This window comes from Stenella coeruleoalba, assembly GCF_951394435.1.
Source record: "Stenella coeruleoalba genome assembly, chromosome: 11".
Lineage (NCBI taxonomy): Eukaryota > Metazoa > Chordata > Mammalia > Artiodactyla > Delphinidae > Stenella > Stenella coeruleoalba.
Window position 1 is genome coordinate 27608863 of NC_137157.1, and position 26670 is coordinate 27635532.

Genomic DNA, 26670 nt, shown 5'->3' on the forward strand with positions numbered 1-26670 from the left:
TTCGTTGCTGCGTGCAGGCTTTCTCTAGTTGTGGCGAGCGGGAGCTATTCTTTGTTGCGGTGTGCGTGCTTCTCATTGTGGTGGCTTCTCTTATTGCAGAGCATGGGCTCTAGGTGTGCAGGCTCAGTAGTTGTGGCTCGTGGGCTGTAGAGCACAGGTTTAGTAGTTGTAGCGCACGGACTTAGTTGCTCCGTGGCATGTGGGATCTTCCCAGACCAGGGCTTGAACCCGTGTCTCCTGCATTGGCAGGCAGATTCTTAACCGCTGCTCTACCAGGGAAGTCCCAGGATTATATATTTTAAGTGGGCCCATGTGTGAACCTGTTACTTAGTTTTTTCATACTTGAGTTAATAACTTTTACTCAAGTAATAAATATAATTAAATTTATTCTCTTATTCAGAGTTCATTTTATTTATTTATTTAATTTTTTAATTAATTAATTTTTTTTTGTGGTATGCGGGCCTCTCACTGCTGTGGCCTCTCCTGTTGCGGAGCATAGGCTCCGGACGCACAGGCTCAGCGGCCATGGCTCACGGGCCCAGCTGCTCCGCGGCATGTGGGATCTTCCCGGACCAGGGCACGAACCCGTGTCCCCTGCATCGGCAGGCGGACTCTCAACCACTGCGCCACCAGGGAAGCCCCAGAGTTCATTTTAAAAAGTGAAAACTTAGTGACTGCCTGTCATATATAAAGCCAGCTGCTAGGTCTTCTGAAAGATTCCAAGATAAATGGCTTCTTTATTCAGTGATGGCTTCAGAATGTGTTTTTTATTATAACATAAATATTTTTGGTTATTTTTGTGTGTTATGTCAACACTAATTTGAGTGTAAATAAATGTTATAATGTTTAATAGATAGATAATCGTTGACATTAAAATGGTTTTATATTTCTGCCATAGAAACTGGAAGCTGATACTCTTGAAGTTAAAGCAAACAAGGAGCAAGCTTTGCAGGATCTACAAGAGCAAAGACAGCTGAACACAGATTTAGAGCTTAGAGCCACAGAATTGAGTAAACAACTTGAAAAGGAGAAAGAAACGTAAGCTAAACTACTTAAGGGAGAGGATTATAAACTAAGTTTCATAAGATTTCAATTTTGCTATCACAGTGCTTAAAGATTTATTTGATTCTATCAACTACTGATATTAATGTGAATGAAAAATAAAGGCATCACAGTATGGTTAAATAGGAGGGCTTGTGACCAGTCACATTTCAGTAGACTTTGTCTTTAAAGGCCAAATACACCACTCTGATAGTTGGCAGACTGGATCTGTGTCAGGATGGTGAGGGTTTTTGACTCTCAGTAGTAAAGCTGGAAGCTGAGAGCCTGGGAAAGTTATTCAGTACCTTTCAGGGAAATGAAATAAAACCCATCAAAGTTGATGATAGTAAATTGTTTTATACCTTCATGGTTTCATCCTTGTTTTGGGAGTGATGACAAAATGTTTTTGTTCTCACAGCTAGTAAATTGGGTCCTGACATTGTGAACTTGAGGATATACAGATGCATTTTGTGCCTCAAGTGGCATTTCTTCTCTTAACATCGTCGTTTCCAGTGCCTAGGTATTTGGGGAGTACATCTGATCCTTTGTATCACCCACTGAGTGATTTGTCACCTCTGGAACCCAGTCATGTGTCTGTGAAGATGACCTTTGAGTTGGTTCTTGTTCTCTTTCCCAAGGCCCGCTATGGGCCCAGTGTTTCTTTCCATTTCTACTGAGGTTTTAAAATTTTTTGCCTTTATACTTTATGCAAACATTTCTTATGTGGGGTCCTGCATTTCTAGAGAACTGCCTAAGAAAGAAGGGCTGGGTAAACACATCTGAGGTTTGACTAAACCTCACCCCTGGTCATAGGACTCAGCCCAGATAACAGGGTACAGAGCTCCACTTTCTCAAGGGCCACCTTCACTCTGCATGCAACTCTTTCCCTCCAAATTCCATCTTATAATGTATTTTCATTACTCTGCGGTTTAATGTATTTTCAAATATCCTTTGTGATTTCTTTGATTTACAGGTTACTTAGGAGTATATTGTTTACTTTTCAAATATTTAGGACTCTTCTAGATATCTTACTGTTATTCATTTCTAATTTAATTCCATTTTGGTAGGAGAACATACTCAGTAAAATTCAGACATTTCAAATTTTCATTTAGGGCACAGTGTATGGTTTATCTTGGTTAAGTTTCCATGTACACATATATGTGTTTTTGGGTAAAGTGTTCTATAAATATCAGTTAGGTTAAGGTGGTTGATAATGTTCTAATCTTCTATATCCTTGCCAATTTTTTTCTCTGGTCATTTCTGTCAGTTTCTGAGAAAGGGATGTTAAGGTTTCCCAGATTGTGGATTTATTTATTACTTCCTTAAGTGACTTTGAAAAAAATAAACTAAGTTTTATAGTCACTATGCAAGGCTTTATTTCTTTTTTTTTTGTACTAAAGAATTTTTTATTATTTTTATGTCTAGAGGTTTGTCATGAAATGTAAAGCCACTAATTTAAAATATTTAATGAGATATGTCTCAAAGGGTTTTAGTGTAATAGAAAACAGGCATATTTAAAATAAAATTCTGTATGTATTTGTGTGATATATATATACAAGTTTCAATATAAATAGGGATCTACTATTAACTTTTTTACATAATAGAGAGCTGGTATAGATAAAGATAGATATCAAAACTGACTTTTTTTTTTTTACATCTTTATTGGAGTATAATTGCTTTACAATGGTGTGTTAGTTTCTGCTTTATAACAAAGTGAATCAGTTATACATATACATATGTTCCCATATCTCTTCCCTCTTGCGTCTCCCTCCCACCCTCCCTATCTCCCCCCACTAGGTGGTCACAAAGCACCGAGCTATCTCCCTGTGCTATGCGGCTGCTTCCCACTAGCTATCTGTTTTACGTTTGGTAGTGTATATATGTCCATGCCACTCTCTCACTTTGTCACAGCTTACCCTTCCCCCTCCCCATGTCCTCAAGTGCATTCTCTAGTAGGTCTGTGTCTTTATTCCCATTTTACCCCTTAGGTTCTTCATGACATTTTTTGTTTTTTTCTTAGATTTCATATATATGTGTTAGCATATGGTATTTGTGCAAGCCTTTATTTCTGTTTGCTTTCTTTGATTCACATAGTTTTATGATTTTATAATAATTACTTATGGAAAAGTTAAGTAGCATAGTAAATATATCAAGTCCCAGTTTTATGGTTGCTTGACAGGGATTTTAACTATATTAAATGGTAAAGTAATATTAGTACAATGACTTTTCTATTTAGACCTTTAAAAATCCACAAGGTACAGGATCCTGTGAATGTGCCTTCATATGTTCTACCTACTTTTTTTAAAGTAAAAGTAAGTTTCTGGGACTAAAAGTTAGAAAACTTCAAGGTATAGATGCAGTTCTGGTATTGTTTTAATACCCAACTTCAATTATGTGGCTGGTACATTTTTTAATAACCTCTCTTTAACATATTGTTGAATTTATAATAAAGTACATTGATAGTAAAGTACATTGGAAATAGTATGCATTCTAGAAATATTACTTTGCACTTGGTTTCATTTGCACTTTAAAAAATGGTTGATCTTTAATGTGTTCTTTTCTTTTGATATGTAATATGCATAATTTTATTCATTTTATGAAAGCAAAGTCTTTAGTTTAACTTTCTTAAAACAATATCTTCATTTCCTCATTCTTATAACTTTTTTTTTCCTGTTTTAAAAAATTGAAGTATAGTTGATTTACAATATCATGTTAGTTTCAGGTTCTTGTAACTTTTTAATTCATTCCGGTGTAGAAAACTTATATTAAATGATAACAAATCTTTTATATAATCTGCTAGGCTCTAGGATTAAAGTAAATCTTTTGTCTTTCCTCCATGTTTGAAATGAAATATTTCTTCTATTTTTTAACTTTATTTTTCCTGGTTATCTTATGTGTTTTCAAGTTTAAGACCTGGCAAACACATAATGTGTTTTAGTTTTTCAAGGAAAGAGGCAGAATTCTGTGCATGGGGGCTAATGTAATAAATAAGTTCTTTAGGGCACATGGGAAAACATTTCTGGCTGTCATACACTAGAGGGTTTGCTGTTTGCACAGATTTATTTGGTGATACATTGTGGTCAACAAGACTGGATTAAGTCATGGGCTTAGATGGTCTTGGCTTTACCACTAATTTATTTGACTTGAGGAAAATCATCTTCATCTGTTAAATCATTGGATCAGATGTTCTAAGGCATTTTTCAGTTGTGTGGTTTTATGATATTAAATTATTGTTTTTACTTCTTAACTACACAAGAAAGTTTTAAAACTCAATAATTTATTTGAATGGTAAATTATGCATTATTAAAGAAATTGTTTCTTAAATATTTAGAGTATCCAATACAAAGTTGGATCTACAGAAGAAATCTGAAGCGCTTGAAAATATTAAGCAAATGCTTAACAAGCAAGAAGAAGAAAAAAAAGTCCTTAAACAAGAAATTGAAAATTTAAGTCAAGATGCAAAGATGCAGCACAAGGAATTGAATAACAAAGTTCACACAGCAGTAACAGAACTACAAAAAGTGAAGATGGAGAAAGAAACTCTAGTAGCAGAGCTTTCTGCAGCAAAAGAGAAATTATCAGAAGTTTCTGATTCTTTGAAGAACTCCAAAAGTGAATTTGAAAAGGAAAACCAGAAAGGAAAAGCTGCTGTATTAGATTTGGTTAGTTGTTTATGTTTACTGTCTTAGGTAGAAGTGATTTTTATTTAAAATGTAGTGACTTTTCTGCTTAATTCACTGTTGACTTTTCACCCTCCATTTAAGTGATTTTAAGTGTTCTTAGAGGAAAGGAATTGGGATTACTTAACCTGAGAAAAAGATATTGGTGTTTGTGTGTGTAATTTTCCAATGGCCCAGAAAATTTTCAGTTGAGTATATAGTTTTTCTCTATTCTGGGTCTGGTGCTAGATTTGGGAAAGACTACAGCATGTTTGTCCTCAGGGACACTTCCACAGAGAATATAGCTACTAGTTGAAATGTTTTTCACTTGACTATTAAAAAAAAGAAAGAAGACCAGAAAGATCTAAATGATTTTTAACTCTGGTGCTATAAGCTTTCTTAATTCTTCATTCAATTTTCTAAAACTCTAGATAATACCATGTCTTAGAGATACTGTAAAAAATATTTAAACTATAGAGAAAAAAAATCTGAGTCTCAGGAAATGTGTAAAGAGGAATGTATTCTCAGAAATATTTTGACCCAGAATAACAGCAAAAGTAAAATTCTTTTGTTCTCAATATGAAGGTCAGTGAAAGTGTTGAGTACCATAAAAAACATGACTTTCGTATGTTGTTTTTATGTTCCTTTCTGTTTGGAGGAAACATCTTCTATCTGTATATGTTCCCACTTAAGTTATATGTAATTATTTTTATCTGTTGTTTCAATACTTTAAAAAAATTTGCTTCCATTTTTTGAAGCCCATTATTCTACTTTTAAAATAGTATAAGTTAATTAATTCTGTGACATAAAAATGTGGTTTCCAAAGTATTCTAAAATCTTGTCTAAATATTATCTAAAGTATTTATTGTGACTATTGGTTGATAATAGAAACTCTTAGCCTTTTCCTCTCCCTCCCCATTTACTGCTATAATATTTGCCTGTTTTTATTATTGAAATGGATGATTTTGTCCCATCTTAAATCATCAGTGATTCTGGTTTATTTCCTTGTGTGGATCTTACTGAGATTGTAAACCAAAATTCTTAAATTCACTACAAATATTTTCTGCATAATGTAGTTTCCATTTTTTTAGGAGAAAACGTGCAAAGAATTAAAGCAGCAACTTCAAGTACAGACAGAAAGCACGCATAAGGAACAGAATGAACTGAAAAAGTCACTTGAAAAAGAGAAGGAGGTAAGATTTTTTTTCTATAACAAAAAATATGTAAAGCATAATAAGGTCTTTATATTTTCAAAATATTTTCACAATACTTAAGTCAAAAGAAGGTTTTTTCATTTGTGTTCTACCTACTACTAAAAAGTTTCAAGCTAGTTTAATAAAAGGCCCAAAATAAAAGATTATTATTAATAAAGGTAGAAAATTGGGTCAACTAACTGTAGAGTTATAATTAGATAATCTAGATTAAGGAACATTACTATGGATAAAAAAAGTCTTAATAGATTTTCCACAGAAATGACATTTTAAGGGCTCTTTATTTCATGGACATTTATATTAATGGCATATTTGATAATGGTTTTATAACAATTCAGAGATTTTTCTATGATTAATGCTTCTTTTGTTCTCCATCAAAACAAACAAGCAAATGAGGAAATAAATGGGTATAATATATATTGTTATTCTCTGAAGACATACCTCTAGCAGCTAGAGTCCAGGCATGTAGCTTTCTAGAGATCAGATTTGATAAAGCAGCAAAACATGGTCCTGACAAGTCTTTAGTGTGATTGTGTTCTGGTTGTTGATTGAAAGAAGACACCTGTGCTTTATATGCCAGCCATGTAAGTGGCAAAATTATAGAGGTTTAATACCCAAGCTGTGAATCCAGATTGTGCAAATTTATATCCTGACTGTGCCAATTATTAGCTATGCTGTCTTGCCTTGCCTTCTTAGGCAGATGACTTGATCTCTCTGTGCTCCAGTTTCCTCAGCAGTAAGATGGGGCTAATAGTAGAATCTGTGTCATAGACTTATTGCGAGAAATAAATGGGTTAATATATTTCAAAGTGCTCAGAATACCAGCTGTAACAAAATAAATGGTCAAATGTTAGCTATTACTTTATTATTGGTTATCATAACATAATCATTATTAACACTACCTGACTCCTGTTTTGCACAAAAATATTTCCGTTTGTATTGGAGATAAGCTGAAGCATCCATATATAGCACTGAAACTTTTTCAAAAGTAACTTTGAATGGTCAGATGCTCAAATTAGGTTCTTAATGAAATATGCATAACATATGTAAACATGACTTTGGTTGGACGGGTGAGAGGTAGTGTAGTTCACCTTGGCCACAGAGGAACCTCAGTGTGACTTCTATATGATATCTAATTTTGAACAGAAATATATCCTAGAAGATTGTTAAAATAAGGTAGTAGCAAAATATGCCTCAAATCTCTAAATGAGGAAACAATTGTGTGGTATAGTTTAGTGTCATCAGACAGATACTAAACATATTTGCCAAAAATTATCTTGGTTTTATCACAGTTAATATGAAGCTATCTTTTCTGATTCACTGGCCAACAGGCTCATTTAGCATTTTTTTAAAAAAATTATTTATTTTACTTTCTTTGGCCCCACTGTGCTGCTTGCAGGGATCTTAGTTCCCTGACCAGGGGTTGAACCCAGGCCTGGCAGTGAAAGCGCCGAGTCCTAACCACTGGACTGTCAGGGAATGCAGTTAGCATTTTGAGAATATTCAAAACAGTAGACATTTCAGCAATCTAAAGATTGATGTTGATTTTCCCTTTTTCTATGATATAAGAGAACACTAATCTAGTTCATTTGCAAGCTCTATCCAAATGTATAAGTTAAAAAGGAAGGCAAGATTAAACAAATATTGAAGATTAATCCAGCATGTCATCCAGTAGTGAATAGTGTCAGTTATGAAAGCTCCATGAGGGTAGGGATTTTTCTTTTTGGTTTACTACTGATTATTTGTGGCCAATAGACTCAGTAGTTTCTACTTAGAGTAGTGCTTGGCATGAATAGGTACTCAATAAATGTGTGTTGCATGGATAAATGAACGCTAAACAGGTTTTATTTTCTTTTAGACTTCTCATCAGCTGAAGCTGGAGCTCAGTTCAATGCAGGGACAAGTCATACAGGCCCAGAATAGTTTAACACAAAAGGAAAAAGAAGAACAACAACTTCAGGGTAACATAAATGAGCTAAAGCAATTGACTGAACAGAAGAAAAAGCAAATTGAAGCACTCCAAGGAGAGGTTAAAATTGCTGTTTCACAGAAGGTAGTGATATATTTGTTTACTTTTTATGGGAAGAAAAACTTTGCAGTTAAGATAACAATATGATAGTAACACAGATGAGTTACAACGAAGAAAATTTTACATATGCTCAAATTTTTTCTAAGTTAAATGTATAAATGCACTTAATTATATGACTAAATATCTATGTCTGGATTTCCATTCACTATAACCATGTTGTTAGATAATCCTTATTTGAAATTCTAGCACTAATCATTTGTTTGATAGGCATAAAACTACCTTTTTGTAAAATAAGATATAACTAACAATGTTAAGAGAATAATTTATACATTTCTAGTGTATTAGAAAATTTTACAGGAATTTAAAAATAAATTATCCTCATTAAGGGAATATAATCAAGAACAAAAATCATAAATTGAGATATATTTAAATATTCAGTAGTATAGGTTTCATATATTTATAATTGTTTGGTTTTTTAAGTTATAATGGTTTCCATTTCCAAACCTATCCTGATTTATTATTAAGCATCCGTTCTTCATCCTTAAGTATGTTTTTTTTTTTTTTTTTGCGGTACGCGGGCCTCTAACTGTTGTGGCCTCTCCCGTTGCGGAGCAACAGGCTCCGGATGCGCAGGCTCAGCGGCCATGGCTCACGGGCCCAGCCGCTTTGCGACATGTGGGATCCTCCCAGACCGGGGCACGAACCCGTGTCCCCTGCATCGGCAGGCGGACTCTCAACCACTGCGCCACCAGGGAAGCCCCTTAAGTATGTTTTAATACTTGTCCAGACTAAGAGTTGATAAAAGTGGATTGAACTTAATATTTGAACAAAATGAGGTTTTCCCCACTGTTGATGTATGCATATTAATTAGTTCATGGAGTAGAAAGATATAAGATCCCTAGTATGTAAAACAAGCAAAATATGTCATGTTATTAATAGTTGGCTTGTCACATTACTAGAGGAAAAAAAAATTAACCCCACAAATACATATTTTATGTTGACCACTATTTTTATAACTATTATTATGGTTATTTTACAAAAGGGTAATTTTCTAATAACAGAAACAAGAGTAGACAAATTTGTCTATCCTTTTTTTGTGTGTGTTGTATATAATCATACATCAGGATATAATTATCATAGTATGTATTTTGTTCTATGATTTGATATCTTGAGGTCATTTTTTCCCAAAATCTATTAGCCTCATGTTCAAGTTTTCCTTAGATCTTCATTTTTATAACAGTATGACTTAGTAAATTAAAAAAAAACCAACAACTATTTTTAGCATATTTTCTTTTTTATTAACTTATTAATTATAGTAAGATTTCTTCCAGATTTATGATTAATATATATTGCCTATACTTTGCATGGCTTTACTAGATGACACCTTAAGGATTTTGAGATTCAGAGGAAATGTTCTTATCGGTAGTTGTCTTACGTGGGACTGTTATAACAAAAATACCATAGACTTGGTGGTTTAAAAAATAAGCATTTATTTCTCACAGTTCCGGAGACTGGGAAGTTTAAGATAAAGGCACTGGCATATTGAATGTCTGGTGGGGGCCCACTTTCTGGCATGTGGACAGCTGTCTTCTTGCTGTATCCTTATATGCTGTATCCTTATATGACTGAGATTATCTCTTGTGTTTCTTCTTATAAGGGCACTAATCCCATTCACGAGGGCTCCACCCTCATGACCTCCCAAAGACTCCACATCCAAATACCATCACATTTGATCTAGGCTTCAACAAGAATTTGTCGGGGGGAGGGGGTGTCACAAACATTCATAGCAGTAGTTCACTTGTGTCAGTGGATGAATGCTAGAAAAAGGAACACCTTTAACCTCGGGGAGGACAGCATTTTGGGGGAGTGTTGGGTAGATAGCCAGTCTCTGTAAATTAGACTTGGGATTTGGAGTTACCTAGAGAATCACTGAAAGGCAAGAATTGTTTAGTTTTATTGAGGAGCAGTGTACTATCATGGAAAGAAGATAAATTTTAGAGGCAGGCAAATTTGAATTTAAATTCTGTGTGACACACGTTAGGTTTATGGTCACAGGAAAGTGATCCATCTTTCTGGACTAAACAAAGTAGGGTCATAGAGTTGTAAAGGTTGAGATAATTTGAAGCAATTATACTTCAATAAAGATCTATTAAAAAAAAAAGATTGCGATAATGTATTTAAAGTACCTAGTACTGTGTGTGCCCAGTGCCATGTGGAAGCAAAATAGTTGTTGGATATTATATATAAGTGTAACAAACTATGATCTAAGAGTGTCATTTTGCCTGGTAAACCATACAGTGATGGTCTCCGGAAACTTTTCACTGGGCCACAGTGAAATAGGAAAAACAAGAATAAAGTTTAAATGGGTATAGATGTGTATGAGTACACACACACAACACACACCCCATATATATCTATATCTACATCTATCTATCTATATGAAACACACATATACATACACTTTTTTAATGTGATTGTGATTGTTTGGAAGTCACAGGTAAATCCAGCAAGGCTATATAAGTCATCAGTTCCTGTACCAACCTTATTTGAAACCTAATGTGGGAATACAGAATGAATAGGATATGGCCCCTATTCTCAAGTAGCCTATAATTTAATGAGGAATCAGGTATGTAGGGAAAAAGAAACTAGTAGAAAGGAGAATGAGAAAAATTAGAACTTAATGGAAATTTTGACTGGCTTTCTAGAGGAGCTAGCATTTGAACTGTGTCTTTGAAGACTATGCTAATTTTGAAAGATTAAACAAAAGAGGAAATTAGATATTTCAAAGGAGAGGAAACAATATTAGCAAAGTTTGCAAAACTTAAAAAAAATGTCGTTATAGAAGATTTGCTATTGGAATACCTCGTAAGTGGAGAAGTGAGGGGAGATAACGCTACAGAATTGGATGAAATCAGATCACAGTAGATATTGTATAGTTGTTTCCACTTTAAATTTTTAATATTGGAAGACTAAAGGTAAAAATCTTTAGAAGGGAGAAATGTAGTCAGACCTGTTTTAGAGCAAAAACTGATAAGCTTGTGAAGGATAAATTGTAAATGATTGACCCTCCTGTATTCTCCTTTGGAACTTTGGGTTTACTTCTGTTAAACCCATTATCAAGCTGTTACATTGATCTTTTTATTTTTTTATTTTCTTTTATTTAACTTAACCACTAATAGATTTGAATCCCTCAAAGTCAGAGAACTGTGTTTTCTAACAAATAAGCTATCAATGATTTTTAAAAAAATGAATGAATGAATCAGCCTGTCATTTAGAGTAAGTAAAATGAAGGCCCAAATATGAACCCAGAGGGCAATTATGATCAGTGTTGAGACTTTGTAGAGGGCTTATTTGAGCCATAAAGGTGATTGAAGAGAAAGAAAACTAGATTGTGGGGGGGAAAATGTTAAAGAAAAGAAGTAGTATTCTACCAAAAAAAAAAAAATGCAGTGTAGTCTTCAACACGAAAAACAATGTCCAGGAATTCTTCATTGTGAAGACTCTAAATTGGAGGTAATGTGGGATGTTATCAGATAATGTGTGTGGTGATGAGCCCCCTTTCCTCTGTAGGCAGTTAGCACTGCCTCCTGGCAATCTGCTTCCTAGCTCTCTTGAATCTATCCCCTTTTCTTATTTCCCAACTTCCACAGTCTTAGTCTAGGCTATTTTTTTCTCTTATGTGGACTATTATAAGAGTCTCTTAATGGATGTCGTGGGCTCTATTTGTCCACCTCCCATCTGTTTGTCATTTATTCATTCGAGAAACATTACTAGGCACCTATTCTGTGCCACAGACACAGTTCTAGGTGTTGGAGGTGTAGCTGTGAACAGACAAGGAACCTATTCTCATGGACTTAAACTTTCTTGGGGGGAAGAAACTTAAACAGGGTGATGTGAAAGACAGTGATGGGACAGAGTCCTACTAAAAGGTTGAGTGATCAAAGAAGCCCCTCTGAAGAGATTTGAGCTGATAACATGAAATACAAGAGCTATCCATATAGTGGTCGGGGCGGGACAACTAATGCAAAGATCTTAAGGCTAGAACAAGCTTGGTATTTTCTAAAAACGGAGACCAGTATAAGTTAAGTATAGTGGAGAGAGGAAGAGTAATATGCGATGAGCTCAGAGAAGTAGACAGGGGTAAAGGCATAAACATAGAAACTTGAAGATTATAATCTTGAAGATTATATATCTTGAAGATAACAATGATGTATTTTGTTCAAAGGATAATTAGAATCGATTAGGAGATTTTTGAGCAGAGAATGATGGGATCTGACTAAAGGGACATAAAGGAGCAAGCAGGAAAGGCATTGAAAAACTATTGCAGTAGTCTAGAAAGTACAAGATGCTGGCATGAACTAAAGTGTTAGCAGTGGATGATTTGGGAATATCTTTTGTAAGCTGAGTCATCAGGACTTGCTGATAGGTTAGATGGTGAGAGATGATGGAAAGAGGAGTCTAGAATAATTCTAGGTTTGTGGCTTGTACAAGTGGATAGATGGCCATATTTACTGGGGGAAGTAGCATGTTTTTGAGGAGCAGGGTTGCTGTCAGGGATCAAGATTTCTACTTGAGATAGATATCTATCAATCACTCAAGTGAAGATGTCAGGGAAGTACTTGGATATAATGAGCCCAGAGTTCAGGCAGAGAGGTTGGAGCTAGAGACATAAATTCAGGAGTCAATTGTAAATAAACAATATTTTTTAAAATATTTAACTTAACAAGGATTTATTCACAGGAATACTTGTAAGTAGAGAAAAATAACAGAAAAGCTAAACAAATGAAATGAAGAGGATCCAAACCAACTTTCACTTTGTAGCTTTTTAATTGCACCCTGTGTGCATATATCTAGGGCACAGAGGGCCACCAACATACGCCAATACAGTGTAGGAACCCTGCGTTACGTCCATTAACTTAAACATATATTTAAGATCATGCTTTGAACAAAAAAAGAAAGCTTAGAAGGCAATATGTTGAGTGGGAATAAACATTGAAATATAGCAATCATGTCTTCAACTTCTACAATTATCTTTATGTGCCAACTAACACTTAGGCAGCCTCTTACAGATCTTTTACCATGTAATTTAAGTTTTAGAAGTTTTGATAAAATCACTAGTAATATATAACCATGCAGAAACCACATCACACTGACAGCACAGAGGCAAAGATTTTGCACAGATATATCTGCTTTCCACATTGTGCAGTTTACACACAATACAATATCAGTCTTATTCCTAACAGATCCTAAAAAAGATATTTCAAGGCCTAGCTGTAAACTACAGTACTTTATATCTATATTCTTAATAAAAATGGGTCTAGTTGGGATCTTCTAAATAGAGACTGTATATAGAATAAAAGAGGGCTAGAGACTGAACCCTGGGGTCACACAGTATTGAGAGATCAAACAAGAGAGGAGCTAGTAAAAGATTTTAAGATGGAATGACCAGTGAGGTAGGAGGAGAACCTAAAACACAAGATGTCCTGGAAACCAGGTTGAAGAATGTTTCTAGGAGGGGGCATCATCAACTGTTTGAAGGACTGCTGGGATGTTCAATGAGATGTGGACAAGGACATGAATATTGGATTTTGGAACAAGGGGGTCGCTGATGACTTCAACAGCAGTTTCATTGAAGTGTATTTATTTTAAAAGCCAAGTGCTGCTTTTCATGCTATGCTTACATATATTTTATTTATGTCATAATTTATGCATATCTCCTGAACCTTCTTAAAGACTGAAGGTTTAGAGTTTAGAGGAGTTGCACCTTTGCAACATTTTCTTCTCTTCTTCTGCCTTGATGTTAATAAAGATGACCTGTAGAAATTTCTTGTTATTCTTGAATTTCAAGGAGTAGAAACAGTATACTTCAACTTAGTAATGGCTTTTTAATTACTTCGTGTAGAAATTTCCCATAGTTCAACCTTAAATTATATCATTTTTTAAAGCATGCATCAGAATGTAGTTGTTACTTTCAGTCTCCTGAGACCTTGGTACTTGGGATTCTCAGTGAAATTCTTTTTTCTTTATTTAATTGCTGTTTCATTTTTTGTCTTTTAAATTAGGACTTGTTGAATTTTGTAATTCTTTAATTTTGTAACTATAAGGTAAGTTACACTTTATTAAAGTAGAATTTTAGGGCATAACTACAATTCAGTTTGTTCTTAGGAATCTTAGTTGTGTGGATTTCATTCTATATTTGTAACTGGTTTTTGGTATGCATACTGTTTTAAAAAACTATTGTATGTTTCAGACAGAACTTGAGAATAAACTACAGCAGCAGTCAACACAAGCAGCACAGGAACTTGCAGCAGAGAAACAGAAAATATCATTGTTACAAAATACCTATGAAAAAAGTCAGGAAAGTCTAAAACAGCTTCAGTCTGATTTCTATGGGAAGGAATCTGAACTTCTTGCCACAAGGCAAGATCTTAAGGTATAGTGAACTATATTATATGATAAAAACCAATAAGTTGTTTATAGACATTCATTAAATGATTGATTTGAACACAAATGGGCACAGGAATGTTAGTATTTGTGGAATATCATGCTTCTTTTCTGTTGAATTATTATATTTGGAGAAACATGCTTTTTAAATTGTTTTATATAACAATATATATGTAAATACAGGCATTTAAAAATAACATCTTTAATAGAAATAATTTGGAAATTGTTAATTGCTACATTGGCTTATCTAAGGACTTTGCTGCCTTTATGTAAAAAAAAATAACTTTTAAAACGGACTGCTGTTAAAAAAATCTAAGGAGTTTTTTATTTTTTTGCGGTATGCGGGCCTCCCACTGCTGTGGCGTCTCCCATTGCGGAGCACAGGCACCGGACGCGCAGGCTCAGCGGCCATGGCTCACGGGCCCAGTCGCTCCGCGGCATGTGGGATCCTCCCGGACCGGGGCACAAACCCGCGTCCCCTGCGTCGGCAGGCGGACCGCCACCAGGGAAGCCCTAAAAAAAATCTGAGGAGTTTTAAATGTAAACCACTTGTGAAAATGCAAGCAGTTTTACTGTTGCTTGTCAAACAATATTAACTTCAGTTTTATATATTAGTCAACTTCCCAAGACTACTGGAATGCATAATGATTAAAATTAGATTATAGCTCAAAGTAAACTTAACCTTAATTATCTAAACATATATGGATATTCTGTCCTTGGCAATACTGTTTGATTAAAGTATCATTTTTACTAAAATGAAGGCTATGGAAATAGGGTAAACAATTTTTATGTAGCATTAAGGTATCAATTCTCTAAGTGAAATGGAACATTTGTATTCTCTCGCAGAAGAGTTAGACATTTCTCTTTTTTTTTTTTGCGGTACGCGGGCCTCTCACTGTTGTGGCCTCTCCTGTTGCGGAGCACAGGCTCCGGACACGCAGGCTCAGCGGCCATGGCTTCCGGGCCCCGCCGCTCTGCGGCACATGGGATCTTCCCGGACCGGGGCACGAACCCGTGTCCCCTGCGTTGGCAGGCAGACTCTCAACCACTGTGCCACCAGGGAAGCCCCGGCCATTTCTCTTTTTTGTCATAGTGAAATAGTATGCTTTTTGATTCTTTCCTATGTTTGGATTTTTGTTTCTTAATTTAAAATGCCTTATTGAAAAGTTCTGTTGAAAATCACAGAATATTTTTATATATAATATACATAAATATGCTATGTCACTTTATTCATAGGCTGCTATAGGGAAGGCTTTATGAAGGAGGTAGGACTTGACCAGGTCCTGAAGGATATAAGAATTTGAATACACAGAGAGTCTTGAGAAAGATCAGTTCACTCAGGGGCACATTTGAGAAAAGGTGCAGCAGTGGGAACCAGCAAAGCCAGGAGGCAGTCACCATAATTGTCTTGCTAGAGTGCTGGTTTGTGTTTGGAAGTTAAAGTTAAAAAGGTTGGGGACAAACTGTGAGGTATCTTAGATGCCTAGCAAGGACGACTGACTGGACTTTATATTGGGTTGCGGGGGGGATGAAGAGTCTAAGCAGAGGAATAAAATGAAGAAGGTATAATTTAGGCAACAACCTGGAACTGGTTTATAGATAGCAGCTTGGTTTGGATCTGGCGTAAACTATTGCTGGGGAGATTAGTTAAGAGGCTATCTCCCTTCCTTCCTCCATAAACTCCAGTAATCTAGCTGTGAGCTGATTAGAACTGGAGTTAAAGAGGATGGAACAGAAGAGATTAATGGGAGAGAGAATATGAAACAAAAGGGCGTTTCAAAACGTACAGGGTGCAAGGAAGTGAAGGAATCAGTGGTGACTAATGATCTGACAAAGAAACAGGAGACTGGGTAAAAGAATTTTCATAGGGCCAACAGTAGATATTATATATATATATATATAGTTCACAATTAGCAAGAGTTCTTTAAAAAAAATACCACCTGACATTTAGAAAGTGTCTTACTTCCTATATTCTCTAAGTAGCTTTAAATTATTATTAGCTTTCCTTTACAATACTGTTGCAAGTCAGGGAGGGTTTGTGGAAGAGTTTGGACTTTATCCTAAAGGCAGGAGGGAACCACTGAAAGGATGTGCTCGGATTTGTATTTTAGGCCAATAAGTGGCTGCAGGAGAAGGAATGGATTGTAGGGGAACGTGGCTGAACGTTGGGATGAGAGAGGAGACTTTGTGGTAGTCCAAGTGCGGATGGTGACAGCTCGGGCTGGTAGTAGTAAGGATGCCGAATGTGCATGAATTCCAAGGACACTGAGGTGATAGAGAAGATGAAGCCTAATGACTGAGTAGAAGTTCTGTAGAAATCACGTTTTTTCTTCATATGGATGTATTATTTACCCAAGAGCATAACACAGTAATAAGACTTAGATCTTTTAAATCAGTATTTTTTTCATTAAGCCAACAATTATTTTTATTATGCCCGAAAGCTACATCATGTTCTAATTTTATACACAAAAGAAAAATTCAAATGTAAACATGGGCAAGAAGAGAAAGACAGAGGGATAAGGCTGTTGTGGAGTTTAACAACTGTTGAGAGGCCATGGATAGACTCTCTCTTCAAAGCTTCCTTTTGCGGATGAAACTGAGGCCCTGCTTGATTAGTGACAGGCCTAGTGTTTGCACAATAACAGAACGATGATTGGATCTCAGCTCTTCTGATTCATAGCCCTTTTTTTAAAAAATTAATTAATTTGGCTGTGTTGGGTCATCGTTGCTGTGCGTGGGCTTTTCTCTAGTTGTGGTGAGCGGGGGTACTCTTCCTTGCGATGCGCGGGCTTCTCATTGCGGCAGCTTCTCTTGTTGCGGAGCGTGGGCTCTAGGCGCTTGGGCTTCAGTAGTTGGCACACAGGCTCAGCAGTTGTGGCTCTAAGTCTCTAGAGTGCAGGCTCAGTAGTTGTGGTGCACGGGCTTAGTTGCTCTGCAGCATGTGGGATCTTCCCGGACCAGGGCTCGAACCCATGTCCTCTGCATTGGCAGGCAGATTCTTAACCACTATGCCACTGGGGAAGACCAGTAGCCCTTTATTGTTTTACCATCATTTCACTAGAATTTTTTTTATAAAATAGGATATTGACAAATATAAAATAGGATATTGAAATTTTTTAATAAAATAGGATATTGACAAATTTTTATAAAATAGGATATTGACAAAATATCCTGTTTTATTTTTTTATGAAATAGGATATTTGGACGTTAATCCTTCCAAAATGACAGGTATCTGAACTACTTAATTTTTTAAAAAAGAAATTCCTAGGAAAGTTCAAATAATATTTATAATAGGCCAGAATAATGGATCAGCCATTCTTTTGCTTCAGTGACTATTATATGACCTTATGTATAAGAGAGAAAAGGAGACGTTCAGAACCTTGTAACATGACACGTAAGTCAAGGCTGCCATCTGTGGGCTGATAGTGTATACCAAGACACCAGTAGAATGCAAGACCGGCTGGCTTGATCTATGCCTTTAGCCCCATCTGCTGGATTATTTATGAAATACTAAAATTTGTTGACTGTATATTTCAAACTGGCTATGCTGTGTGCTATTCTTTGTTTTCCAGGAAAGGTAGAAGTGGCGTTTAACTGTAAATTTTGCACCCTCAGTGAAGTGAAAATTCTAGGATAAAAAGTTTAGAATTAAATGTAAATCTTCTTAGCCTAGTACTGTTCTTTATGTCATTTCATCAAACATCAAGGAAAAATAATAACTAAAAATTTTAAAGTTTTATTTTGAAAGAGAAAAGAGAAAAATTGTTGAACAGATCCCCCCCCCCAAAAAAAAACCCACCAATAGCTACCACAGAACAGTGTAGAAAATCTTTTTCTTTGCTACATTACTATAATGTGATTGGGGTATTCAGGATCAGGGTTGGTACTTGATATACTCAGAGATTTGCTTATTCCAGTAGCAGTGGGTGGGTTAAAGATAGCCCCAGTAAACCATCTAATGGAAGAGGGAGTTCTCCAAGGGAAAAGATGCTGAGCAGATGAAAATAATATAGTCTGAAGCAAGAAAGATAAAAGGAAAATTTGAAACGGCAGTATACTGCTGAATGACATAGATGAATATTCAGAGGCAAGGTAGAACAACATGTCTTGGCTCAGAAAATAGTGCAGATTTTGAACTTGACTTTAAAGATTTAGTCACTAGGATTTTGTGAGTTCAGAATTTTATAGGCTGTTATTTAAACCATGGGCATTTTGGAATTCTGTGGTCAGAGATTGGGGGTGTTCTTGCTTTTAGGCTCTAGCAAGTGTTGGTATTCTTTAGCATTAGATCAGGACCTCTGTTACCGAATTACAATTGCTATAGACAGCAATGGGCTAGGCTTTGTCAAATTTTATTCTTTTTCTATGAAATCACTCTCACCTTTTGTGATACTTAGGTCAGTTCCGACATGCCCACAAAGCCTTCTTTAAACATTCCACAGAGAATACACTCACACTCGTTTTTCTGTGCATTTGGCACATAGCAAATGCTCTAATACCCTGTACAACTTCCATTTTATACCCTGGTTCTGTTTTCCAGGCTATATGGTCAGCTTCTTTAAGTCCAGGACCATCTTTTACCCTCCTGTCTACCTTAGTAGTATACTCAATTAAAACTTAGCTGCTTGATTAGTAAAGGACTAGATGACTTTAAGTCTTTTCCAAAAAGGAAGTCTTACAGTTTTTAGTGTTCTACTGGAAACTATTGAAAATGGAAATTTGATTTATATCAGAAAAGACTTCTGAACCGGGTTATTTGTAAGGAATAATCTCTTTCAGGAAGCTTAAGTAAAGCCCTTTAAATAAGGTTTTCATTTATTCATTTATTTTTCATCGATTCTTTATCAAATGCTTACTGTAGCCAAGCCTAGATAGCAGTGATTCCTCCTGAATTGTATCTTCTGCCTTTTTTTCCAAAGAAACTGTATATCCAGAATAAGAAAGATAAACAACTTCTAGATGGTGGAAGAGCATCTTAGAGTTATTTCCCTTAGCAGCTGAGAGTGGCAAGGTTCCTGCCATTTTCCATTCCCCACCTGTTACCATATCCACCTCCAAATCAAAACCTAATGAGTCAAAAAGTTGCTGTTTCCCCCAGCTTCAGCTTCTTGAAATATTTGGGCCTTCGAACAGTTTGTAACTATGGACTGTGTTAACTGACAGAGCTACTTCTACCACACAGATGAGAAGTTAAGAGGATGGGGGGGTGATGGCCTTGTTAGAAGTAGAGCCTCAGATGTCTGGTTGACTTTACTCTTTTAGTTCACTTAATCAGGTTGGCAGATTAGAAATACATTTTTTCCCCCAAGACAAAAATCCCTTTCTATTTATTAAATAAACCTTTTAGCGTGTCAAGGGCCATCATAGATCCTACAAAACATGTATGCATATATGTCACGTTTAACTATCTTTTTAAATTGCTTTCTTCCCATGTCTCCCCATATCTTCTCATTATGTATATGTTCTCTGAGTGTGTTTGATATGGTTCCTACTTATTTGATATTCTTCGTATCACTTAGCTAGTAAATACAGATTATTTCTAAAGCTTTGGAATTGCTTCCGTTTTATTATTTTATACTTGCCTATGGAAAATACTACAAGTATTTTGCATAGGCAAGAGAGTTAGTTATCTAGCATTCTTTCTCTTTTACATCATCTTACTGAAGGGCATAACATACTATCTTTTTTAATTTAACTTTTTTAACATCTTTATTGGAGTTATAATTGCTTTACAATGTTGTGTTAGTTTCTGCTGTATAACAAAGTGAATCAGCTATACATATATCCCCATATCTCCTCCCTCTTGCGTCTCCCTCCCACCCTCCCTATCCCCCCCACTAGGTGGTCACAAAGCACCGACCTGATCTCCCTGTGCTATGTGGCTGCTTCCCACTAACTATCAATTTTACATTTGGTAGTGTATATATGTCCATGCCACTCTCTCACTTTGTCCCAGCTTACCCTTCCCCCTCCCCATATCCTCAAGTCCATTCTCTATGTCTGCGTCTTTATTCCTGTCCTGCCCCTAGGTTCATCAGAACTATTTTTTTTAGATGCCATATATATGTGTTAGCATACGGTATTTGTTTTTCTCTTTTTGACTTCACTTTGTATGACAGACTCTAGGTCCATCCACCTCACTAATAACTCAATTTTGTTTCTTTTTATGGCTGAGTAATACTCCATTGTATATATGTGCCACATCTTCTTTATCCATTCATCTGTCGATGGACACTTAGGTTGCTTCCATGTCCTGGCTATTCTAAACAGTCTTGCAATGAACATTGTGGTACATGTCTCTTTTTGAATTATGGTTTTCTCAGGGTATATGCCCAGTAGTGGGATTGCTGGGTCATATGGTAGTTCTGTTTTTTTAAGGACCTCCATACTGTTCTCCATAGTGGCTGTATCAATTTACATTCCCACCAACAGTGCAAGGGGGTTCCCTTTTCTCCACACCCTCTCCAGCATTTATTGTTTGTAGATTTTATGATGATGGCCATTCTGACTGGTGTGAGGTGATACCTCATTGTAGTTCTGATTTGCATTTCTCTAATGATTAGTGGTGTTGAGCATCCTTTCATGTGTTTATTGGCAATCTGTATATCTTTGGAGAAATGTCTGTTTAGGTCTTCTGCCCATTTACTATCTTTTTAAAGTATATTACTTTCCACTATGCTATGCATAACTTATGTATAACTGTTAACTATTATGTTTCTGTTGAAATTTGCCAAAAAATGACATAATAATTTGGGGAAATTGTTTTTATAAGTCTGTAGAAGAGAAGCTTTCTCTAGCACAGGAGGACTTGATTTCAAATAGAAATCAAATTGGAAACCAAAATAAATTGATTCAAGAACTGAAGACCACCAAGGCTACTTTGGAGCAAGATTTAGCAAAGAAAGAACAGCAATTGAAGGAACAGAGTAAAGCACTACAGGATATACAGAAAGAAAAGGTATTTTATTTTCTGACTAAATCTAGAATCTTAGTATTTAAAATTAAGAACCAGCTTTTTCTAAAGGTAAGTAGGGGTGTATTTTATATAAATGATGCTAAGTTATAAAGTTGAAAGCATTGTATTATGACCAGTACGTTTAAAGATCAGTTAAAATTTTATATGAATGAGAAATTCAAATTCTAGGAAACAGTTTTTGGTTTCATAATTGAAATTTTATATTTCCATCAGCTGATATTATTCTGAAGTGTACAGTTCCTGAAGTTCTTGGTATATTTTATTTGTGCAGTTCCTGAATTATGTGTTTTTTTATTTTTTGCTGCACTGTGTGGCTTGTGGGATCTTAGTGCTCTGACCAAGGATCAAACCCAGGCCCTTGCCAGTGAGAGCACGGAGTTCTAACCACTGGACCGCCAGGGAATTACCTCTGAATTATTTTTAAAAATTGGTGGATGTTTTTGTAGTGATGGCGCTGGTGAGGCTGGCATGAAATTTATGATTTGTGCCTCAAGGTTAGAAAATTCTGACAGAACTATAGTTTAGAGGCCTTTAATTACAAGGGTTTTAGATCAGGCAGATCTTGTTTTAGTTTTATGGTTCTACTTTTAATAGCTTATTTAACTGCTCTCAGTCTTTGTTCCTTTACCTATAAAATGATTAAAAAGAGCTACCTGGCATAGAGATTAGATAATGTATACTCCTCCTCCCTAGGCGCCCTATATAAAGATAGTGATGATGATAATAAGCATGAGATGGTAGTTTTAGCTAAACTTTAGCCAGGCACTATTAATTTTAATAGTTACTGTAACTATTTAATCCTTATAATGATCTTTTTGTTCATATTGTATAAATAAGGACACAGAGGCAAGAGAAGGTAAATAATTTGCTCAAGTTAACTAAGGTGGAAGGGGCAGAGACAGTCATAAATAGTAGCAGTCATTTTTGTTATATTACTTTTAAGTATTTACTTTAAAACTTTTTTAATAAATCATTTTTTCAATAGTCACTGAAAGAAAAAGAACTAGTAAATGAAAAATGTAAATTGGCAGAGATAGAGGAAATTAAGTGTAGACAAGAAAAAGAAATTGCTAAATTGAGTGAAGAACTCAAGTCTCACAAGCAAGAAAGCATAAAGGTATGTGAAGATAATCATTGTTTTTCCTTTTGTATTGTATTAGTGTTGATAAAAAGATTTGTGTATATATATTTATTTTATTTATTTATTTTAGGACATACTATGTGCCAGGCACATTGTTTTGCTGTTTTTTGACAAATACTCTCGCTCTCACAGTGCTCGTGTTGCATAATATCTATACACATATTGAAATTATGTTACCTTTGTTTTCAAATTACTGAATAAAGCAAAGTAACCCTAAAAGTTTAGATTTTATTGAGGTGATAATCGACAGAGCTATCCGTTATGCTTACAGATAGTAAACTTCAAAATATGTAAGAGTTTAGAATTAAGATTTTAAGGGATTGTTTTTTAATCGTTTTTCTTCCTAAAATCCTTTAATAATCTGTTGTTTAGAACATTTTTCCTATCATTAGCATGACTGGCATGCCACCTGAAAAAATTAACTGCTTATAATTTGCTTTGTAAAGTGTTTGTAAAATGTCATTTTCTTAGAGAAAGGTTGGATTTTCCCTTGAGTGCTCTCATAATACCTCTTATGTCTATCAGTATACTTGCCATTTTGCTTTATAATTACTTACCTCTTTATGTCATTATGTTCTTCCAGACTGTGACTTCCTTAAAGCAGGGAATGTATATAATTCATCTTTATATATATATCCCTAGAACGTGACACAGTGTGTGATGCCTAAATGTTGAACCAATAAATGCTTCCTAAATGAAGAAAGGGAAAATAAGGTGTAGAAAATTTTCACATAATTTAATCAAAACATATGCATGCAAAGCATCACTTGAATTTAAATGATTGTTGAGGAGGAAGTACATAATATTTCACCTTTTTAATCAACTGTTTGAAATACTGAACTTTAAGACTCTTGTAAGAGGCTAAAACTCTTTGTTTATATTGTAATAAGTTGCATAAATTTCAGCTACATTTTTTTTTTTTACTATAAAGGATGGTTTATTTTGGCCTCACTTTCTCATAGGAGGTAACAAATCTCAAGGATGCCAAACAGCTTTTGATTCAGCAGAAATTAGAGCTTCAAGGGAAAGTAGATTCCCTAAAGGCAACCCTTGAACAGGAGAAGAAAGCCCAGCAAATGCTAAAAGAGCAGATGAAAAAGGAAGAAGATGAGCTGAAGAAAGAATTTATGGAGAAGGAAGCTAAACTGGTAAGTTAGTGGTGGGAGGTGTGTTTTTTAATTGATTTTGTAAATTAATCCAGTAAGAGAGGGTTTTTCTACTTAAAAATTATGATTCAAATGCTCACCTAACATTTAATTTTTGATTTAAGACAAGAGATCTGATTTGTCTAAATAGCTGACATGTGATTGGAAATATTTTATTCTGTGATTATATTTTGGTTTATATAAGTGAAAATTCAATAAAACATGATGGGGGGGCACTTTTAGTGCCAGAAAAACAAACAAACCTATAACTATGTAGATTGAGGTAAATGGCATGAATGCTAATCATGTTAAACTCATTTGTTTGGTCAAACTGAATGTTGATAAGGGGGAACGGAAACTTCAGTTTGGAATTACAATGACCAAAGTCTACTTTTCCTTCCCTAACTTGTGCATGCCAAATGGGAAGCATCTGGCTTTCCTCTGTTGAATTAAGTCCAGATATCCCCAGATAAATTGACTGCTGAATGTTTTCATTGAAGAACTGCAATTTCAAGTTCACACAGTGATTTGAAGTTCTGTTTTTTTGGCAGGTTGATAGAGACAAAAGGATGCATTTGGAATTTGAGACATAAGAAAATGCCAGCTCTATCTCCAGGGCACCTTGCTATCCCTAACTATGTGTTCTTCCCCTGTTCTAGTGGAAAAAAGGAAAATCTCAAATTGCTTTACTTTAGTTTGATCTTATAAGAGGCTTGCTGACCACCATTTCAATGTTATGACCACTGTCAGTTCAAACTACACAGATGTTTGTGGAATCAGTTTTATCAGTGCCTTCTTCCCTGAAGAAGTTATTATTTATGTTGCCAATATTTAAAGTTCAGCAACTAACTTAAATTTTGCACTACTTTTGTAATAGGTTTTTTACCCACTGTTTTTCCTTTTCTCAGCTTTCCGAAATAAAAGAAAAAGAAGTAGGAATGAAGCAGCATGAAGAAAATGAGACTAAACTTACCATGCAGATTACAGCATTAAATGAAAACTTGGGCACCATAAAGAAGGAGTGGCAGTCCAGTCAACGGAGAGTCAGTGAGCTTGAGAAACAGACGGACGACTTACGGGGTGAAATTGCAGTATTGGAAGCAACGGTTCAAAATAATCAAGATGAAAGGAGGGCACTACTAGAAAGGTGGTTGATGTCTATTAAAATTAGTTTATTTCCATGCTAAGTGATAAAAATGTTGTTGTACTCCACATTTAAAAAAATAGAAGTCTTGAGAAAAGTGCTCCTGCAGGTATTTAAGTAGCCATTTAAAAATTAACTCTTACAACAGAGTTGAAATTAATGTATTATGTTTAAAGTTACTAAAGTAGTTCATTATCTGTGTTCAGAGAGGGTCTTTAATGATTTTTTAAAAATGAATTGTTTTTGCAATCTATTTCAGGTGTCTTAAAGGAGAAGGTGAAATAGAAAAGCTTCAAACCAAAGTACTAGAATTGCAAAGAAAGCTGGATAATACAACTGCAGCAGTGCAGGAACTGGGCAGAGAGAATCAGTCCCTTCAAGTGAGTCACCTGGTGTATGAGGCAGTTTTTTAGTCTAGAATTTACCTCTTAGTGAAAAGCATATTTTCAGCATTTAAAAAAAATCTCATATTTAATAATACTTTTGAATGGCTACTGCCTGTGTAGCAGTATTGCAGGTGTTACAGGTAATTAAATATAAGATTTAAAGAACTTATCTGAGACCCCAATGATTAGAGAGCCACATCATTCATGAATTGTCATTATTGGGAAGAGCACAAAGGAATGAATGAGTTGCTATGTGATAAAGAAGTGATCTGATTATGTGCTCAGAGTTCCAAGGAAGGATTGATCCTTAGGGTTAGAATGAATGGGAAATCACCAAAGGTTAGAAATTACCAATGCCTTTGAGGTATAAAACTTGCTTTGCTTTATTTATTTATTGTCATTCAGACTTAATTATGTAACAACTTTTGATAATGGGAGTTGACCAAAGTATTTCTGATTTTTAAAATTTTATCCATTTTAAAACTTGGCCACCAACTTAGAAATTATCATTCTTTACAGCACTGAACATTATAATGTATTTTTTTTTTGAATAGATCAAACATACACAAGCGTTGAATAGAAAGTGGGCTGAAGACAATGAAGTACAAAACTGTATGGCCTGTGGGAAAGGCTTTTCAGTAACCGTGAGACGGGTAAATGGTTTTGTTATATTCCTGTGGTTCTTGATTTTATTTCTCAGTGACAATGTTTTAACCATCGAAATTGTCCTGCATTTGACAGATTTTAAAAGTTTTGCCATTTATTAACTTTAATTTACAACTACATAGAATTAAGTTTCATGAAATCTTGTTTCTGGTTAGTGTGTTTCTATTTTAGTTTTAAATTCAGTTATTACCTTCCTACTGAGTTACTCTCTTGGATAATCATTTTCTGAACCAGTGCATCAGTATTAAACTCATGTTTTAGTCATCATAGGGTTCCCTTAAAGGAAAAAAAGCAGAGATAAAAAAATCATTTTAGGGCTTCCCTGGTGGCGCAGTGGTTGAGAGTCCGCCTGCCAATGCAGGGGACACGGGTTCGTGCCCCGGTCCGGGAAGATCCCACATACTGCGGAGTGGCTGGGCCCATGAGCCATGGCCGCTGAGCCTAAGCGTCCGGAGCCTGTGCTCCGCAACGGGAGAGGCCACAACAGTGAGAGGCCCACGTACCGCAAAAAAAAAAAAAAAAAAAAAAAATCATTTTAAATAATGCCATTATGTGATGTTTCAAGTTTATATTCCTATTGAAGAAATTATGCCTGAAACATTTTGTAAATAGGAATAATTTTCACCTGATAGAAGTGCTTTATTAAGCACTTTATTAAGGCATTAAAATGCCTCCTAAGGTTCTTCTGAGAATTCCAAGATAAATTCCATATTAAATGTTTAGTACAGTATCTGATTAAATAGGAAGCATTCAAATTAACTAAGGGATTAAATCGACATACTGAGATTTTATATTATTAAATGCTAATCACTTGAAAGTTAGTATACC

General features: G+C 35.3%; 1 protein-coding gene across 5 annotated transcripts in view; it reads left to right on the forward strand.

Moving 5' to 3' along the window:
* The window catches only part of EEA1 (early endosome antigen 1), a 131944-nt gene that overhangs the window by 101474 nt on the left and 3800 nt on the right, over nt 1–26670 (forward strand). For all 5 annotated transcript variants that reach the window (XM_079937592.1, XM_079937591.1, XM_079937595.1 and 2 more), the window contains 11 exons: nt 899–1038; nt 4373–4703; nt 5792–5893; nt 7770–7964; nt 14191–14373; nt 21157–21342; nt 22346–22477; nt 23464–23649; nt 24555–24793; nt 25050–25170; nt 25731–25829. In XM_079937592.1, coding sequence (XP_079793718.1) covers nt 899–1038; nt 4373–4703; nt 5792–5893; nt 7770–7964; nt 14191–14373; nt 21157–21342; nt 22346–22477; nt 23464–23649; nt 24555–24793; nt 25050–25170; nt 25731–25829 — 1914 coding nt within the window. The remainder of the gene's footprint in view (nt 1–898; nt 1039–4372; nt 4704–5791; nt 5894–7769; nt 7965–14190; nt 14374–21156; nt 21343–22345; nt 22478–23463; nt 23650–24554; nt 24794–25049; nt 25171–25730; nt 25830–26670) is intronic.